General features: G+C 42.1%; 1 protein-coding gene across 1 annotated transcript; it reads left to right on the plus strand.

Moving 5' to 3' along the window:
• Window positions 1–54: 54 nt before the first annotated feature.
• Window positions 55–19,670, plus strand: LOC144093923 (leucine zipper transcription factor-like protein 1). Its single transcript, XM_077627676.1, has 10 exons — window positions 55–116; window positions 214–341; window positions 415–609; window positions 817–952; window positions 1,073–1,138; window positions 1,209–1,295; window positions 4,085–4,156; window positions 4,251–4,355; window positions 14,233–14,336; window positions 14,607–19,670. Exons 1-10 carry the CDS (start codon window positions 114–116, stop codon window positions 14,626–14,628), a joined length of 918 nt encoding a protein of 305 aa, XP_077483802.1. The 5' UTR covers window positions 55–113; the 3' UTR covers window positions 14,629–19,670.
• The last annotated feature ends 627 nt before the right edge of the window (window positions 19,671–20,297 follow it).

The following is a 20,297-nucleotide window of genomic DNA, read 5'->3' on the forward strand; positions in this document are numbered from 1 at the left end:
CTTTAATCACTATCGGTTGTTATCGCTAGCGCTTTTTGCGTCATCTCTTGTAAACAATCGGAGACAGGTGCCAACACAGCTCTGCAGGGAAAACAACTTGCGCGCACTTGGACATGGTAAGCGAGCGTAGAATAAATCCTATGATCCTAATTATTTTTAAAGTTTTTTGGCAAGCAATTCAACCTCATGTTTTCTTCTGCTTGCTTCCAACAGGCTCAACAGCTTGATTTAAGTGACGGGCATCACGATATAATCGTGCGCTACCTGAAATTCGCGAAATCTCAAAGATCGCAGCGCCTGAAAGTTATCGACAGAAGTTTTGACGATGTCAAACATGCGAGGTAAGCACCCCCCCCCCCCCCCCCCTTTTTTTAATTACTTAATGAAGGCGCTAAGTCTTTAACGTTTTCACAGGCTTCTCGAGGAAACCTACACGTCCGAAGAAGTTAAACAAATCCTGGATGATCTCTGCACTGTAGTTCGAGCAGAGGTGGAAAGCGAGCTCATCAACACTGCTCACGCCAATGTAGTCCTGCTGAGGCAGCTCTGCCAACAAGCGGAGAAGTGGCATCTTCAGCTTCAGGCAGACATAACGGAACTTGAAGATGGGTAAGCTTTAAGGCTGTGCTTCCCGTGTGCAATTTGCCGCGAATGGTCTGCAAATTAGCACGCGATCATGCTTGGTCTGCGGTTAAGTGACCTAGCTAGCCAATACCAGTCTGAAGACACCCCGTACCTCGGGTACTTACTGGGAAGATTACTGTACAGTTTAAACCGCATGTTTGTTTTTTTTTGTCATTGGAATTACGTTTGCAGTTCACTGATTGAAAAAGTTGGCGACATGGAAGCAGAAGGGCTGACCACAGGAAGGGTACTGCAGGCTTCTTCTTCACGATCACACAAGCTGAGCCCGCTTGAAGATGCGCATGGACCAAGTGCTCTTCTGCAGAAGGTTAAGCTTTAAAAGATACACTGTTGCTAAAGTTACTCTTAAAAAAAACTTGAGTTGGTACAATTTTGTGACATATTTCCTGAGTGGTAAATTAAAATCTCTGCTTTCTATGTATTCCAGGAAATAGCACGAATGAAGACTGAGAATGCAATGTTGAGGAGCCGGCTGAAAGATGTCGAGAGTCAGGTGCGAGGACTCAGCTCTACGTGATTTATGGGAAAAATTAGACCTGTGATAATTGTTGTTTCTTTTGTAGGTTTCCCAGATACTTAATCAGAAGTCTGAGCTGGCTGAGAAGTTTAATCAGAAGAAGTGCGAACTCATGGAGAGCATGAAAAACAAGGTAACGCACTCCATATATGACCAATATAATTAACAGATATTACTATGTAGATTTACCGCACTTGGGAAGTGCCACACTTTTGGGGCATTTGCCATGTTCATTCATATCACAAGGACACTGAAGAAACTGCAACATGCCGCATTTATTCGAGAAGAAACCTGGACAGCATTTCAGTGGTGATCCAGCATGCTGGGGCGATTGCTGGCTTAACATGTTGTAATTTTTTTGTTTTATGGTGCATTGATGTGTTGATTAGGGTGAGAAATAAATTGTGTTATTGTTTAGATAGGAGTTAGTTTTGTAGAAAGTAGAAGAACAGAGGATCATGTTGGGTGAAAAGATCTGAACCCCTGACCTTCACATGTCGTGTGCAGTGCTCTGCCAACTCCAGCTGAGCGATCTCTTCTTCCACTTTGGAATGCATTTGTGTTGCATGTTGCCTGACATTGAATCTGTTCGCCAGTACTACCGGCCACTACGGTGACAGATGAACATACTCATACTGCAGGTGTCGTTTAGTGTACTCGGTGTCGTTTAGTAGCTTCGCCGCCCTTCCTGTTACGTTGTTATTTCGAGTATGAAAAACAAAAAAATGCTGTTGACGGAAGGCTGCCTATACAATAAAATATACGTTTGGCCTGTGTGTATGGGGCTGGTGAGGTAACCATGATGAGCCAATCACTGCAAGCTGGAGGGGAGAGGGGGTGGTGTGAGGTAGAAAAGGGGGCTGTTGGGTAGTGCTCCTGTGCATGTGTATGTGTCCTACATTTACTAGTAGTAAGGGGCAGTAAGATGCACCTTCATACCTGAGGGGGCAGAGAAGGACTTGGTCTGAAAGAGAGGAAACTGCAGCATATTCAGAGGGCAGTGTTCTAATTGCACGGTCTGATAGCACAGTGTACTGTAGCATGGATGTTGATCCATTGAATTCGTACTCAAATAAAGCCTGTTGGTGTATTTCTATGCTCCTTGTTATTGGCAAATGCTTATTTTATTGTTCACAAAATGATCCATCTACATATGCCCTGGGAAAATTACAAAGGCACGAAATACATCGAGAGGGTTACAGTGTCGGCTCCACAAAATTAGCTGTAAAAGTGTGTAGCTTCAATCTTGATGTCACTGTGGCACCTTTTACTACTTTCCGTGTTGAGTAAAGGCAGTACAGAAACTAAGGCTGATCTCAAGGCCTGAAATTAGCATAACCCTAATTACAGTTTGCGTCACTTGTGCAACAGTATTTGATAGTTCTATGTGCTCTGCTAGTCATTGGTATAGCTACACTCAGGGCTGTAGTTTTCAATAGCACAGAAACGAGGATATTTACTCATGGGGAAATATCCCCCTACAAGTTGTCACTCACAGAAAAATATTCTCTGGAAAAAATTGTTCTTTTCTGTTCTCTATTTTTTTTTTGTAGTGGCCTCTATCTTTCAAGTCTTTTCATCTTCAGAAATGGGTTTCTTCTAGTTCTAGGCGTACAGGCGATACTTTCTCAGTTCTAAATTTAGAATAATTCAGCTGTGAACTTTGTTAACGTTAGCTCTCTATAATGTGCTTCAGATTCCCATGCTCAAACGTTTAACCAGGAGTGCGTAGGCAGAGGTGCTTTATTTTCAAGTTCACTTTGAAGTTCATTGTGCACACAAATGATGTCCTGAACTAAAGGAAACTACATTCTTGAGCTCGAGAGCACAGGCTTGTTTGTTTATTGACTGTTGGGCAAGCTGGGTGTTGCCTTCCTTTAGATAGAAACAGAAACAGTTGCTCACAGGCGTTGATAGAGATAAAAAAAGATGCGATGAGCGCAAACTTCCAACCTTGGCTTTGCGAAACTGAGGTATGGCTTTCTTCATGACAGCCACCACTGAAATGTAGGGTAGTTGCACTTAAAAATATAGTAGTTTCTTTACTATTCACTGCTATAGAGGGCACATGACACAAGACCTGCCTACTTTCCTAATCAAATCTGCTTTAGTGACCTCCTTAATATTCTCGCTCTTATACTTTGCCATTACCTTGGACATCAGAACGAATAGCACACAGCCGCACTCGTGACAGTGCAGACATATTCTGTTCGCAATAATTGTATGCCTTGTAGCTGTGTTCCTGCAGTCTCATTCAGGCAGAAGCCAGTGTAGCTGATGCATTGGTTCCTGCATGAAGGGGGAATCTAACACACAATGCCTGATGTGCATGCAACAAAAAGAATGCGATGCTTTGTTCTGCATGACTGCTGAGCTTTCCAGAAGGCGTTTTCCAGTGCACTGTCCACACCGAACAGGCTTACTTATGTACAGTACTTGCTTTTGAATTTCCTTAACTCTGAAAGGTGATGAGTTTTACAGCAGTGGTAAAGCCAGAGCAGTGACACATTTAATGCCATTATTTATTCCTTATTTTATTTTTTACAGTAGCTAGTGATTTTCTTTGTGAAAAGTTTGTGAGCATGCAAGGTGTGTATATGCACGCATCGCATGTTGTTGCAAGCACCTTTGCTCATATAATTAACACTTTCTTATTTAATGTTTAGGAAATTTGCTAAAAAAATGAATTTTGCATTGATCTTTATTATTATTATTTTTAGCTAAAAGTGCTCAAAAGTAATTGAGAACTCTGTTATTGTTGCTTTAATTTTATGTAAACTTTCACAAAGCTGTGAGCTTTGCTACCTAATCTACTTTTAGTATGACATGACTCATGTAAAGAAATTCAGTGCAAATTCTGTGGATAGCTACAATATAACTTCTAGAATGTTGAACTGACCTTTATCTTGGCTGTGTTTTTAGGAGAGGAGAATGGAAGAGTCGACTGAGTTCATTGAAGATCAAATGACCAAAGTCAAGATTGAAATGGAAGAGGTATTTTTGAATGGCTTGCACTGTGGAATTTATTTTAATTCGTCTGGTCCTTGTTACGCATTGCCATAAATTATTGTTTTACTCCCATTTTCAGAGCCTGAACAAGAGCAGACTGTCACAGCAAAAGCTGGAGTCTGATTTGGTGCTCACCAGACAGAAGTTGCTTGAAGTGCAGGCACAGCTAGACTTGGCTGAAAAGGTCTGTAAAAGTAATGCTGCTTTGCCGTTCTGTTATCTTTTGCTATTCATGAGTAGATTTTAGTTTACCGGTGGTTCATCCCTTTCAGATGCCTTGTACACATATGTGCAGAAAGTGACCTCACAGTTCTTTTTGAGAGTGGGCTTCACCTAGCAGTGATTGTTTTGTTTGAGGAACATTTAGCATCATTTATGTCTTTAATAGGAGGGGTTTTTTATTCATAAAGCGAACACAGCAAAATAATATTTTGTGAAACTGTGGGCGGGGGGGCACATCGCTCACCATTTTTGTGCAAACAGATTTTGGCACCAGTAAAAACGTCATTTGTTTTTTGTAAATTAAAGCTTAACGTACATCTTCGAAACAGAAATTGATTGCATGGTCCCTCTGGTGTTTACATGAGAAGTCCTGGCATTTCAGTGTTGCAATTTTCATCAATTCTGACACTTTTTACCAAGTCTTGCACATCCCTGTGAAAAATTAACCGCCAGTATTTTGCGCTGGAAAAATAACCAAGCATACTTCTTGCAGCCTGAATATGCTCTTTAGGTGGAAAAAGATATGTTTTTGATGGAAACAAAAAACGACATCTGAAAGGGTTAACATTTTTTTTATGCATCATAAAGGTGTAGTACTTTAATAGCTGGCAGATACAATAGTGTATGCTCTAATAGATCTAATAGTATGCTCTCAGGAAAAGCTTCTGCACTTGGCCTTAGCACTTCTGTCTTTTCCAATGAGACAGAAGTGACTAATGACTTTACCTGAGGCTTAGAGGTTGTTGGTGCTGTTGCTGGTGCTGATTGTTGCTGCTGTTGCTTGAGTTAGCTAATACTCCTTTCACGTGGGCAATCTCAATGACCATCAAAATTTTCCAGGTCTGTACAGATGAACCGCTGGCACGTGGCGAATTTCAGTGGTTCGCTACTCTGTTGATGAGTACTGAACATGCGGCAACATGTAGTAAAGCTACTGAACATGTGGCAACATGTAGTAAAGCACAAATTGCAGTTTGAAGTAAAACTTATTTTAAGGCAAAAGCCTTATACGGCCCATTAGCAACAAAACCCGGTGTCATTGTCAGCGTTGAGGAAAAGTGGTGCAGAAAACCCCCAATGACGTCATCAGAAAAGCAAAAAATTTCTTCCGAAGGTGCAGGAAATTAAACCAAGCACCTTCAGATTGTGAGGCGCGCATGCAACCTATAGGCCACAAGAAAATGAAAAAATGAAATTAATGCTTTCACCTTCAAAGCACAGTAGTCCTAAGTGCCCTCCATAATTTTTATTTTAAAGTTTCTCTGAAAAAGCAGTTCAAATACCTCATAGCGCAATGTATAGACAACGATGACGGAGTGGTGATGGGTGCTCCGTTTCAGAATTATTCATTTTTTGCTGGGGAAGCCGGCACAGACCAGTAACCGTCCAGCTTGTTTTTATCTTGCTCACAGCTGCTTTTGTTGCAGTGGCTGTGGTGCACTTCTCAGTCTCAGTAATTGCAAAATGCACCAAGAGGCGAGAACAAGTGAACTGCTGGGCCATGGTGCTCAACAAAAGCAGGATTGGCTTGATTTGTGTTTGACAGTCTAGGAGAACTTGTTAACACAGTTTAAAATTTTATAATTGAAGCAAAATAATTTTTTCGTTTATTTTGACTTTTTTTTGTCTTTTTTTTTTTCAACTTATGGTGAGTGCGAGGCTGTTCTGAAAGGCCCTTGAGATTCCAATAGTATTTCATGAACCTCCGTTGAGTCAGTCCCCACCGAATTCAGTGTTAATCGAAAACTGCTATGTGGCACTGGTTGATCCCCATTGAGTTTGATGACAGTTGACTCATTGAAACTGCCCATGTAGCAGGGTTATAAGCATCAGTAATTTGAAAGCTATGTGCTAGATGCGGCTATAGATCTGTACTCTCACGAAGGTGCCTAAAAGTTAATCTATTAATGAATGGACCAGTTCTGTGATTTCGTCTTCACACCTGAAACCTTATCTCACAGTGACGTGGCTTTGGAATAGACATTTTGTCCATATCTTGTACAGAACTTAGTCACATATTGAATAACAGGCTGATGTTGGAGGTATAGCTTCATTTCACATGTGTTGCTGTCATGCCTGAATGACATGTTGCTCTCCCTTGGCTCTTGGGTGACACATGCTCATGTCCTTGGCCATCTGTTAAAGTGGAATCTCTGTTTATTGCCATGAGCCTTGAGATGTTTTGGGAAACAGCTACCCCGATTAGCTGTGCTTTTAGGTCAGCATGGCAGGCAATGTATGGTACCAATTCAGGGTATCGGATTGTTAGCACAGGAAAAATGCCTGTGTTTGATAGGTCCGAGACATAATTTTTTTTTCTGCAAAATATGTGAGAGGTAAAAAACTGAAATTTACATGAAAATGATGGCAATAAAGTGTGCTCTCTGAAGATATGTATTTCAACACAAATACTTGGCATGAATTTTGCGGAAAAAAAAATTGTAAGCATGCAAAAAGGTTAAACGTTAAGGGGGGAGCCTTGGTCTTCACAAAAAAATTTTATGCCTTAAGGAAAAATTTGTATTGACAAGACAATACAAATGGGAAAAATATAAAAACATTCTGAAACATGCAAAATATTTGCAATTCGTTTATAAAGTAGCCATCAAAAGTTTGAGTTTATAACTAAAAAATTTTTCAAGCTAGAAATTTTTTTTCTGACGTTGCGAAAAAGCCGCTTTCAAAGTGTCCTTGATGTAAATATTTCACACCCAGCAAAAAACTTTCAAAGTAAAATGTCATGTATCAAAGTATGGCTTCATAAATGTACTTTTTTACATTATCAGTTTGAGCTACTTATGTTTTTAAAGAAGCCAAAACAAAATTGCAGAACACAAAACTATATCTGCCATACCATTAATGGTGATCTGCTCACATGAAAATAGACAGTCGGCAGAGGCACTTAAGACTGCTTAGTTTTGAGAACGCTTTGTGAACGCAGTCGCCGCACGCTGCGGCGTGATGTGACCCGGTGCCACGCACCTGGCAATTCTTCCTCTGCATGGCTTAACGTAGCTGCTGCACCCTCTCTGATCTGCACGCTAACGTTGTGAAGGCAGTCGCTGCCGTACCGTGGCCCACACTCTGCCTTAAGGGTATGACACGGTAGCTAATGGGTTAGTGCCCATATATGCGGAATTTTCTTTCTCTGCTTACCATTCATAGATCCCTGGGAGTCTTGATACCACTCCTAGTACAGTGGGGCATCATTCAGGCGGTGCGCCACTGCCCTGGGATGGCAGGTGCTGCCACCCGTGGGACTTGTGTGACCCAGATTGCTCTTTCCGAGCAACCTCGCGTGACCAGTCGTTAATTTAACCGCCACCTGCCAGGTTGCATGAGGGCCAGTGGCATTACTAGGGTCCATTGCATCCTCTGCAGTGCCTAGTGCGACACCCCGCCATCTTTCTCCCACCCTTCAACGGCATTGTTCTATCACCATGCTCCACAGATAATTCAGTAAACAGCCACAACCTACTTAGTGAAAATATTTCCATGCTCATATAAGAAGCAGGAAAACAAACACGTGAAATTTACTATGTGAAGAAAGGAGCACTAATGAAGAGATAAACACAACAATGTTTTCTGACATGGATGGATGTGGTGATTGGTAGGGTGAAAATTAGCAGAGCCAAGAATAAATAAAAATGTATAGTTAAGATTTGCAAGTATTACTTGAGGATTTAAGAAGTGTTGACCAGAATGAGAAGGTGTATTTAAAAAGATTTGGAATGGCAACCAGCCAAGAAGTACTTAAAAATGTACGGAAAAACTGAATTGATATCTGGAGACATTACAACAAACAAATTATGAACTAATGCAAACATTGTCCCAGCATGTGAAAACGCATGTACTGATTGCAATGAATGGTGCAAGGCCCACTCAAACAAACCTAAAGCAACCAAACTTATTTGCTTAGGAATGACCAGGAACAAATAAGTAGCCAATTAAGACAGTTTTCACAGATATTGCAAAACAGGTGAACTACATTTACAAAAATGACAAGGTGCAAATATTTATTAAGCAAAATAAATGCTTTCAGAACGTCCCTTGATGCATGAGCGCAGGCTGTTCAGTAAGTTGTCTACCCCAGTAGCCCCACCAGTGTTAGGGAGCTCAGCTTGCCTGTCGGATTGAGGCAAGTCTGGATGCAATACACGGTCCTATTAAAGCACGGGAAGGGATGGTATGGAATGTCCAGTAAAGTTTGGGTTAGAAGAAAAGCAAGAGATATTTAAACTTTGTTTCGTGATTAAATTCTCTGCAAAGAAAATTAAGTAAATCGATGATATGACGATTGCTGTACATGGTTGTAACTCACCTTTTTACTATCAAGTGACGATTTGGGTCAAAAACTTTAAAAAGTGGTAGGGAATAAATTGATATGGTTGTCTTAATTTGGAGGCAATGATTTTGTAAGATCATTGGTGATATAGCTCACGAATGAGGCATTTCAGTATATGCACGGCTTCCAGTATCATTCATGATGTTAAGTTGGTATCAAAGGCCAGTTTCTGGTGGATGCCACAAATGCTGATGCCTGAGCAGAAAGCATGTCAGTGGCAATATAGCCAAGATAGTTTAGGCATGCTTATAAAAATTCCAGGGGTCTTCTATTCTCGTTTACGAGTGTTCAAGCATGTGTTCAACATCATTATTCAGAATCCAAACTAGAGCCAATGCAGTGGAGCCCCTAAGCTCACCACTCGCAAAGGAACTGGAAGTGTCAACTATATTTACAATACAGGAGGTATTGCATGACTACAATTATTGCCGCACAAGGCAATGGCAGGAGACATCTATTGTTCAGTAATGGAGACATTACTTGAACAGTCAAAGCATAATGCTGTGGGAAGTTGTCCACAAGTATGTTGTTGCTTCAGGATAATGTGCAAACACACTCATAAGTCTCACAAATCAGAAATTGCTGTCTGGGAATGCAGCTTCATGAGGTTTAAAGGGACACTGAGGACAACGCTATCAAAGTTTTTTTGTTAGTAAACTCTGATTGTTCGGCATTTTTGTGGCTTTGTTGCCGCTTTTCCGGCAGTGTAAGGTGCATTTATTGCTAAGAGATTTGGATTCGAAATTGAAAAACTTTTTCCCTGCACGGCGATTAAAACTCGGGACTCTCTGATCACAAACTAGGAGAACAGTGACGTAAAGTGGCAGAAACGGAAACGAGCAGTCCGTGATTGATGGCGGCGAGCACTGCGCTTCCACCTAGCAGCAGCCGAAATGAAAACTACTACTGGCCAGATGTTGAAAGCCTCTATCTGCCGTCATCGCTTTGTTTATGCTTGCACCAATATTACAATGGATCGCGTTCTCAATTCCGACAGCGAAGTTCTCGCAAAGAACTGCGGCCTGCACTTCAGCAACCTCAACCTCACACAGCTTGCGATGCAGCTTGCGATGCAGCTTGCGATGCAGGCAGTGAATCCGGCAAGAAAGTTCTAGAGCCGAGTAGTCGGCAGCGTCGCTGCCATCGCCGAGCCACCGTCACGACTGATGTGTAAAGACTGGTACACGCGGGCATATTTAAATTCTATTATTTAATTTAAATTAAGTAATAGTCCTCGTAGGGCTGGTTATGCAGCCCAACGTCTTGGTACATTGACGAAACGAACACGCCGAGCAGTGCGTTTGCAAGCGTGGAGGCGCGTTGAACATTGTATATACACAACCCGTTTTCCTTGTCGCATTTGCGTGCCATTGCACGAAACTTCATCCGAGGAGCACTTAGAGGGACATTTGGAGGTCATCTGTTGCTCCGCCCCTGAGAATCGAGGTACGTAATGAAACCATGCGGGCACGCAGAACGCATAGCCGCGGAGCACCCCAAAGCATGCCGAAACTCAGCTGGCTGCCTGTTGTGCTGCCAGTTACAGGCTTTCTTCGACTTCCAACATTCAGGTTGTCTGTTTTTTTTTTTTCTTCCTCATGTGATAAAAGTGCACTAGTGGGTTTCAAAACAAAACTTCTATACTTCTATATTGATCAAACGCGTAACCTTCTTGCACTTTTGTCAGCCTCAGAGATCTGTGGTCTCTGCTCTCCTATTTTGTCATCACGCTTATACCTGCGAGATTGGCCTGTGGTGGTAATACCTGTATTTTAGTTCTTGCTCTCTTCTACCTTACAAGAGCTCTGTTTTCGGTAAGAGTGGTGTTTTTGTGGTTAGGAGCTGATATTCTATCGATACAAGGCAACTTAAAATTCTCCTCAGTGCCCCTTTAACCCGTCACCCTGCTGTTCAGACTTGCATCCCTGGGATTATGTTGTCTTTTGTAACCTGAGCAAATTTCTGCTTGGGCAACGATTTTCCGGTGATAATTCAGTGAATGGTGGTAACAGGCTTCCTAGAACAGCAAGAATGTTGTGTCTCTCTGTTGTGAAAGAAACCATCGAAAGCATAGCGGAATTGGTGCATTGATGTGAAGAGACATAACATTCATATGTAGTAAGTTCAATTCACTTTCAAAATCTTGTTTTGGTATTGAGGTAAATGATTTATTGAACACCTCTCATAGTGCCCTGATCAGGGAAAATGGATGCACAAATTGTGGGGGCACTTGGTATATTGGGGGCACTTGGTATATTGGGGGCACTGAAATATTTGTAGGTGAGGTGAAAAGGCTGCGCGAAACTAATGATGATCAGTGCTTGGCCTTTTGAGGCCAAGCCTGTCGCTTTGAATTGCATAAATAGGGAAGTTATTTTGATGAAAAATTTGCTCTCAGACAATTAGCCATAGAAGGCTATGAGTTTCACAACTGAAACATTCAGCTCATTCATAAGGCTCTTCAACAACCACAGCATCACCATCAATTTCACATTCATTACCCCTCCGTTGCTGCAGCTGCTCTAAATCCAGTGCAAATCGCACCCCCATCTTAATGCCACTGATGAGGACACCATCTTTTATGGGTACCATCGAGTGTTATCACACACATGGGTTTTTGCTCAATGGGGGCAAGTAAGGCGTATGCTTTAGTAAAATACAGTGAAATCTTGTTGCAGCAAATAAATAAATACTGTACAATGCCTCAATGTAGCCAAAATTTGTATTGTAAAATTTCTCCAGAAGCTCAAGCTGTAGAAGCAAAATTTAATCAGCTAAAGAACGTCAACTGTGAGAGACTTCTTGCGTAGTTTTATTACCGTTTTGAAGCCACTTGTGGTGGTTGCAGAGGCTGCAAAAAACTGACCGGCACACGTCAGCTAGGTTGGCTTCCCCGCACGGCACTGCAGCACACAACAGTGGTGGGTCAAACACAAGCTAGGATGGCTTCCTCGCATTACAGCGATTTTGCTTAAAAAATCAGACACCAGGGCTAAAGCTGTCACAATTGTCACCACCTCCGCTCCGTGACAGTGGACGTGAGCAGAGGATGGTTGCTGGAAAGCTACAACAACCGACCATGTTGTTGGTTCCGAGGCACTATCTACGGGTGTGAGAGGCACAAATGGGCCCTGACCACCTTGCTACCAGCATATCTTTTGTTCTGCTGTTGGCGAAAGCGAGATAAAACACAAACCGGGGTGCTATGTGTGCCGCACACCACTAGTCACTTGTGTAGTGAGGCAAAGCCTGCCGCCTGCCATCTGAGTAGGCACAGCTGTGCGCTCGGCAGTTCTGTATAACCATTTTACGGAAAACCGCATGCATAACCGCAATACATAAAGTAAGAAATGCATGTGTTTTCTGAAAATATTTAGGAACAGTTTGATATAGCCAAAAATTCATAATATCTGTGTTCGTTATAATGAGGTTAGAGTGTAAATTGCTTGAAATTCTCTACAATGCATTTATTTTGCAAGAAACTATTTTTGGAGGTGTTTTGGACAATTTAGGACAAGTCTGAAGACATCCACAGCTTTCGCGAACAGCTTTTGGCTATTACGAAGTGTCAATCCGAGGTCATTGCTCTGATTTCCACCCGGGCGTGAAGTCGATTCGTTTTTGGGCAGATGGAAGTAAGTCTTGCCCATATGATGTTGATACAATACAGAAACCAGGCATATCATTCATTTCATGAGTGCGATGCGGAAAACGAAGCCCAGGTGGACAGATGCCCAGGTTTCGTGCTAAGATTGCTCAGTTTCTTCGTCAGAATTTAATTCTGATGAAAAAATCTGCTGCAGGAGCAGCAGAATCGGGTGAAGCTTGCTTTTTCCGAGCGCACGTTGTCTTTGTGGCTGATGCCGCCCCACGAGTGCACTACACCGGAACCTCAACTTCAAGGGTGTTTCAAAAATATGCTTGTGGAAAAACTGCAATCTATGCAAGAAATGAAAATAGAGTGCCTAAACAACAAACTGGATAGAGCAACAAATCCTCGGTGGCCCCGCTAAGCACTGGAATCGCGCTTCAAATTCGTCGATCACCAGTGATCGATGCTTAGTGGTGTGGTAATGAAAGAGTTAAGCTTCAAAAAAGACTTTTAAACAAGTAGGTTTAGCTTTGCTTGGGGTAACAGCCTACAGATGCAAGCCTCAGCTCCAGATTAGGATCATGAATGGCAGGAGTGCAAATGAAATGACATGAATAATGTCAGGGCTTTTTATGAGAGTTAGAAAGGAGTACATCTTACTGTGACATCATGACAGTATGCCAGTCCCATTGGTTGGAGGGCCTTCTTTGTAGGGCATCCATTTTTTTGTTGTTGAGTTGTATCTGATTATTGTGAAAGTTGGGTCAATATATGCCTAGCTGAGTTTGGTTTGTTATGCACCTCTTTGTAACCAGTGAACAGGCATGTACAGTCATTGTCAAAAGTATACAGCCCAAGGGGTGTGCTCCTGAACCCCGCAGCGCAGCTTCTCTTGCATACTCAGTGACCCTAATCTCACAAAGGTGGGAGGAACTTGCGTTCTCAACCCTCCCAAGCTTAGGACTGTCAGATTTGCTTAAGAGCCCTGCTATGTGGCTTGGGAGCTAACCCCATGGTCTGTATATTTTTAACAAAGACTGTACTTTGTGGAGACGATTTGCTCATTGGTTCATCGAGGTTCATTAGCGCTAACACTTTCTTTTGAATGAACATTTCATAGGAGCATTTGTGTATACTATTAAGTCCTCTTTATCTTTTGGTGCAGTAAATTGTGTTAAGCCACCTTGAGCAAAGAGGAAGTGTGCCCTTTGCTCTCTCTGAGATGGCAGTGGCTTTAAAAGCTTTGTGGGCTGACCCCACCGCGGTGGCTCAGTAATCTTGCTATTTGGTTGCTGATCCTAAGGTTGTGGTTCCTGTTCTGGCCGCTTCGTTCACATTTTGATGTAGGGGAAATGCAAAAATGCCCATGTGGTGTGCAATGTCAGTGCACATTGAAGAACCCCAGGTGGTCTAAATTAATCCGGCACCGTCCATTACAACATCCCTTAAAGCCCATATGTTGCTTCAGGATTTCGGGATTTTAAACCCCACATACCTGTGCCTACTTTTGTGGGCTGACACCAAGGGCAGAGGAAGCAGCCCCCCCTTTTCACATAGGAAAGATGTGTTGAACCCCATTTTTTCAACGAAAAAAGATCAAGAAATACATTTTTTAATGGGGACTTCCCCTGCCCCTCCCGCTTTCCGGCCCCACCAAGATTGATCCATAGATCAGGCCCTGGCTGAGCCTGCATTTCTCTAGACACAGCTGTTGCCTTTTTGTTACTATTGCTTGCAGTTTTTTCACTCCTTCCTGTTCTGTAGGTTAAGCATGCTTTCAATTAAGGAAGAAATAGGAGTGCTTTGCACTTATTACTGTGTTCCATAATAGTTGCCTCCTCATCCTCACCCCAGCAAACAAGTGCATCACTGTGACGAATGTTTTGCCATTGCCCATTACAGGAGTTGGAGAAAAAGTTCAGCCAAACGGCCGCCTACTCAAACATGAAGAAAATGCTGGCTACAAAGAATGATCAGATCAAAGAGCTGCGAACTACTCTGGCTACGTGAGTCATGTCTTTGGACACAGAAAGCCACCTCAAGCGTCTGCCTACTGCTGCACTTTGTGCTGCATACTTGCACCGCTGCCTTTGCAGGCCTCTTATTTTTTTTATTTTATCCTCTCTTTTCTTTTCTCTGTTTGTTCACTGCAGTGCACGAGAGAGCATCACTGAAGCACAGGAACAGGCTTTCCTGCTATCTGTTTCATACTTTGAAGCTGCACTCTCGGGGTAATCACGTCTTGTGACTTGATGCATACTTTCATTTTCCATTAGGTTTCAGACCGGCGAGGTGTAGAGAGAAAGAAAATCTCAAGTCGTGTAAAGGTGGTGTTCTGCGGTGTTGTAGCAGCCACCTGAAGCTCTTGACCAAAACCTGTCTAGTCACTGCTGCAAAATGCTCACCTCCGGCATTTGGTGCTTATGGAGTGTCCTGAAACGTTGTATTTTTTTTCCTCTTTTTGTTTGTGTGTTAATGTTGTACATGTGTTTTTTACTGGTGGAGCAGTGCAATATTGTTTAGTAAGCTGTGTTTAACCATATATGTAAGTTGTAATGTAATATTCATACAGTTGACTTGTGTTAATTTGATCTTGTATAATGCATGCATCTGGTTAATCTGAACAGATGGCTTAATTATAGTTTGCCTGGTATATTGCTGTATATAATTGGTAGTCTTTTGGGATTTTATTTTACTCTTAATTCTTTTGCTATGTTTCTATCAGAAAAAAAGGCTTTCACAGACACTTACACTTTGGTAAAAGTGTTCGTAAGATGACGAATTAATAGAATAAGGAGTGATTTCAGTTTTAGAGCATCAGACCAGCACTATGTATAACAATGCCATCCTAGATAGCCCAAGTAAAGCTGCTCCCAAACAGTTTCCTGGCAACCTTGTCAGTAGCTTTCTTCTCGGACATATCTTTCCATAGAAAGTACAGAATGTCTTCTAGTTACTAAATGCTCGTGTGTTGTTAAAGCAGTGAATGACAAATACGTTTTTTCACAGCATGCGGGCATGTGTATGTCAAGGAATGATCATGCCTCTTTCGCGGGCTTTCTGCCAATGCCTCTTAGTACCTGATAACTGATCGTCTCTGTAAAAAGCACTCGGAATGGGCTTCTTATGTGTAGGTGCTCTTATTGCAGCTTATAGTTTCATAAATGTGAAATAATTTCAAATATTTCAAACAGAAGTATATGGCCCTGAAGAGGTCAAATTGACACAAGTTGACTGTACTGTCCTGTGTAATAGAGAGACAATTTTTGGGTCGTAATTACTTTTAACTGTTGTTCTGACAAGAATGTGAGATCATATTTTACATGTTTGCTGCTGTGAGAGTTCTTAGATTTGACTTTCCTGGGCATGAGCGTAAACAGGTTTATAACCTTTTCTTTTTCTTTCTGCAAGTGCATGTCCAAAACAGAAAAATGTTGTTGAATGAGGCACTGATATCTGTGATAAGAATATACTTGCTGTGATCAAATTGCTGCTTTGCTGTCTGCAAAGGCATTTAAGACAGCTCCTAAAATGGTAATGTCCACCGGTCAAGGGCTGCTAAAAGGATGACAGCCTAGCTGCCTGTTGTAGAATTTATTATTTTCACAGTAGAGGAGAGTGCATCAGTCAGTGTGATATTTAAGACACAAACTTGAATGGTTTGTATTATATCATATACTACTAGGTAAGTTCCAACATGCACACGGCACATACAGAGATTTAGCTCAGCATGCACGAGTTAGTTTTGCACAGTGCTAAAAAAAAAGAAAGAAAGGTGCGTATTGTCCTAGTCAGAGAAAGTGCTCATTTACTTTGAAAGAAGAAAGTTTTAAACAGTGAAAATAACAGGTGGAAGGTAACTGTGGCTTCGTATGTACTGTGTCGTTTCTGGCTAATGAGCCTTTTGACTTTTAGCCCCTCAGGTCTCCATGTTGTGCTCCAATTTCATGTGGTACCGTGAAAGCCTCTGGTAATTCTTGTATAGGCTCCCCAAACTCAAGTTTGGCAGCTCAGCAGCATTGCCACGTTGCTTCCCCTGGTTGGGGAGAGGCAAAACTGTCGGCAGCTGGCTGAAAAGGCTTGAGGTATATATAAAGCACACTTTTCGCAACTTGTTATTCTACTTTTATCATGCCACTGACTTGTTGATGTTTGTGGAAAGGTGCAGCTGGCTATTATTGTGCTGTGGAGTGCCACAGCAGCTGAGAAAGGTGAAAAGCAGGCCAAGAACCTCTTGTGAAATTTGTCGTTGCCCCAGCAAATGGAACCAAAAGCACAGGCGGGAAGTGCGGAGATCACAACGGTTCGCTGAGTTAAGTAAATGTTGCCTTTTTGCTGGTATTGGCCATTCTTTTATTGTTACCAAGTAGTACAACTATTGATCATAGCCATGTCTCCAACATCAACACCAAGTCAGGCCTATGCTTGCTTGACGAAACAAAAAAGCATGTCAAAGTGGTGCATTAGGTCTTTCATTCCTTTTTACACATGTGAAGGCAGTCAGCATTTTTGGTTACTAGTTTCAGAAGAATGGGACATTCTTACAAGGCAGTAAGCCACTTGAAGGCAGTTTGTAGTTTGAATATAGTTAGTGTAAAATCTGTTAAGTGAAAGAGTAGATGGAAATAGCACAGTCCACTGTTCTGACCGCACTTGCACCGCACTTGCACCGCACTTGACCGCACTTGCAAAGTCTCGTGGAACGTTCATGTGCATTCATGTTTGTGACATCATGCATGCAGACAGAATGCTTACTGCAGAAACATATATATTAATTTATATATTATTTATATATTAATATATATTAATTTGTCTGCATAATACTGCCTATGCCTGTGAGCTCGAAAGCAACTTGTCGTTAGTGTAGAATTAATTCCTAAGCAATCGGCATGTAGTTCAATTAAATGGCATCCCTGAAGAATGCAGAATGCAATCGATTGATTCCAGTGTAGAGCACACAAGAATCTTAAGTTACAGCACATGTAGAAATCCAGACTACCTGCCCTACTAACAGCGAAACTGTGGTTAAGGTCAGACAAGCTGCAAGGTAATCCACTTAGGTCAAACGCTGCATTGTAGATGATGTCATCACTATCTTATGATGCACATTTTGCTTTAAAAGAAATATAATGTCTAGAACTTTTTCAACAGAGTTGCACTGTGAAAGTTCTTTAACAATAGAAATCAAAGCTACGCTGCAAATATGATAGTATAACAGCTTTTCACTAGCCGTCCATATGAGCGATGGTGTCTGGATCATAACACAAAAGAAATATCAGTGAGCTGAAGACATTGACCTTTATGCTAGCATTACCTTGCAAGAAACTCCATGCAACTGTTGGATCAAGTTACTTCCTGAAAGGGTGCTGATACTCGTACCCAGAGCACTGAATGGCTGAGGTTGGGGAGTCTGCACCTCAGAGTGTTGCTGTGTCTGGCATTTTTACATACTAACCCTCTTGAATATCGTTCTTGTTGTTTGTTAGAAGCATATAACTGTTCAATCAGTGTGGATGATAGCATTGCTTATTTCTGGGAACAGATCACACTGGAAGGTCTGGTGCGAAAGGTATTTCCTTGTCGTCGAACTTTTATACAATCCAGTACAAAATACTCAATCTTTTTTTCTAGTATTGTGGTTTATTCAATCTTTGAAACTGGCTTTTAATGGTTGCATATAGAACTGAGCAATGTGAGTGCATGAACATATATGAAAATGCTAAGTGTTCTTGAAGGACAAAATAACATCACATTTTTTTATATGTGCAAAAATAATGCTAGTCATCCCCATATTCTCATGTGCAACTCTGTGTTCTGTTTTCTCAAAAATTGGAGGCTCCATCCACTGGTGCTGGCTCTCAAATATTTAGTGGCACTACAATCACTTGCTGTGAGTGTGCCACAGGCCACTGATTACAAAATGTTTCTTGACACTACGTGCAGTATGTGCCTCTGGTGTCTGTTTGGCATGTTATTTGTGCAAGGGTGCTCTGCTCAAATTACAGCAGTGGAGGTGCTGTGGAGAATGCTGTAATCTGCATTCGAGCAGCAGAAGTTGTTTGAGCTGTGGGAGCCAACACCAGGGTGCGGACCTCCGTGGCCATGATTGTAAAGGTCATTGAAGATAAGCGAAAGTTGTTCATGTGTCCGCAGCTTGATGCACCATTGCAGCTCTAGTCAGGAAATAGTTTGTCTCTATGAGTCTACGACTTCTTTCTAACAGATGGAAGTGAATTCTTCCTAGCAGTTTTGCATGGGTTCAGACACACCCCTTTTGCGTCGTACAGTGGTGCTTCAATGTCTGTAAACTGCACTCAAACCTCACAATGTGCACATGTTGATAGTGCTTGGCAAATACTCTTTTGTAATGAACAAATCGATTTTATAATAATGACGAGCTGAAGTTGTGCTGCAGACTTGTGTGGTACTCGGTGACAAAGACTAGTTAGCATCATTCAAGAAGACTGAGCAATAGTCTATGAAGGGATGGCCAAAATTTCTGGTGCTGACTGTTTGTTGTTCCTATGCCGTTTCGGCATTATTGACTGTACTGCTAGTGTTGTGTTTGATTGTTGAGCAAAATCCTGGGATAAGTTGGCCAGGTACGTAACGTGCCTATGCTAAACTTTATTGTGGGTTTTGGAGGCACACTTTACCATTGAAAAGTTGTGAATGTGGTCAATGGTCTATTTGTTGCTGGTAGCACGCATTCACCATATTCCTTATCTTTCCTCAACTCCTCTTAACCCAACATGTCCACCTAAAAGCAATGTTCATTACCACAACTTTTGTTTGTTTGTGAGGGCAGATAACGAGAAAGGAAGTGGAAAAGTTATTTTTGTTGCCAGCTTTATCTGCAGTTACCTCTTGCATATCACGTCTGTATTGGTGTTTGAGGTTATTTCAAACTGCTGATACTGTAAGAGCTGTGTAGTCTAAGGGGCACAGTATGGTACACAACATTGTTTAACTTTATGGCACCTGACACATGATTGTGGCGGTGGGTGTGCGGGAGTGTAGTGACTGTTTGTTCATGTAGTGATGCGAGGTTGGTTTGGAGACCATGTTGCCTGTGCATGCCCTGTGATTTATCTTCCATTTCACTGGCCAGACACAGTGTTCAGAAAATTTTTGAAGCAGTTCTGTTTAGCACTGCGTTCTTATATTGGAAACAAGTATGCCTGTCTTACGTTTGTGTGAACAGTTGTGAGTGTGCCTTTATACAGGTTACTAGGAAAGGGGCATGTTCGGAGTTTGATTGTTCTCTTCCCCTACATTTTTTGCTAAAAACCTTGTTACCTTTTTTTTTTATGTACGTCAATAAAGTGTTCGATTGGCTATGTTTGTTTCATTACTGCTCCAAATGCAAAGAAGCATAGAAACATGCAGCACTGACAAGGCTGGATACCTATGCAGTAATGTGCATTTTTATCATGAAGACTCAAAAATTTCCTCGGCTCAACCGCTGGCTCATTTGCGGTGAAACTGCACACAGAGCTTGCGTATTATGGTAACTTTTGTGTCGTGACAAGTTTTACAACTGTACTTACTTAGTTGAGCCGTGCATGACGCGAAAACGTAATTGTCTGCGTTGAGATCGGCGAACCGAAACCCGCAAACGCAGTTTTTTGGGGAAGGGCGGCAGTGGCGCCATCTGTTTTCTGCAGTGGAAAGCGACACAAGCGCCGAGGCGAGCGTTGCAAGAAGCGCGGGCCCTTTGAGCGCAGCAACTAGGAGGGGGTGCCTCCCAGCCGGCTCCCAGCACCGGAGACCTCGGAGAGAGTCTTGTAGTAAGCTGTCTCCGCCTGACGGATCAGCAGACGAAACGGTGTGTTTCTGGTGTGTCTTGGACTGAGTCGAATAAATGAGATGGCGGAATAGGTTCCAGGTCTGGGGCAGGCTCATGTTGCCTCCCCCTCCCTGTATTTGGCAATAAATGTTTCCACCACCACCACCGCTCTTTCATA

The sequence above is a fragment of the Amblyomma americanum genome, chromosome 6 (assembly GCF_052857255.1).
Source record: "Amblyomma americanum isolate KBUSLIRL-KWMA chromosome 6, ASM5285725v1, whole genome shotgun sequence".
Taxonomy (NCBI): domain Eukaryota; kingdom Metazoa; phylum Arthropoda; class Arachnida; order Ixodida; family Ixodidae; genus Amblyomma; species Amblyomma americanum.

What these genes read in the sequence shown, in the direction of transcription:
- LOC144093923 (XM_077627676.1), top strand. An exon ending in GACGATGTCAAACATGCGAG is followed by an intron (nt 342 to 414) that starts GTAAGCACCCCC and finishes ACGTTTTCACAG; the next exon opens with GCTTCTCGAGGAAACCTACA. An exon ending in TGGAGAGCATGAAAAACAAG is followed by an intron (nt 1,296 to 4,084) that starts GTAACGCACTCC and finishes CTGTGTTTTTAG; the next exon opens with GAGAGGAGAATGGAAGAGTC.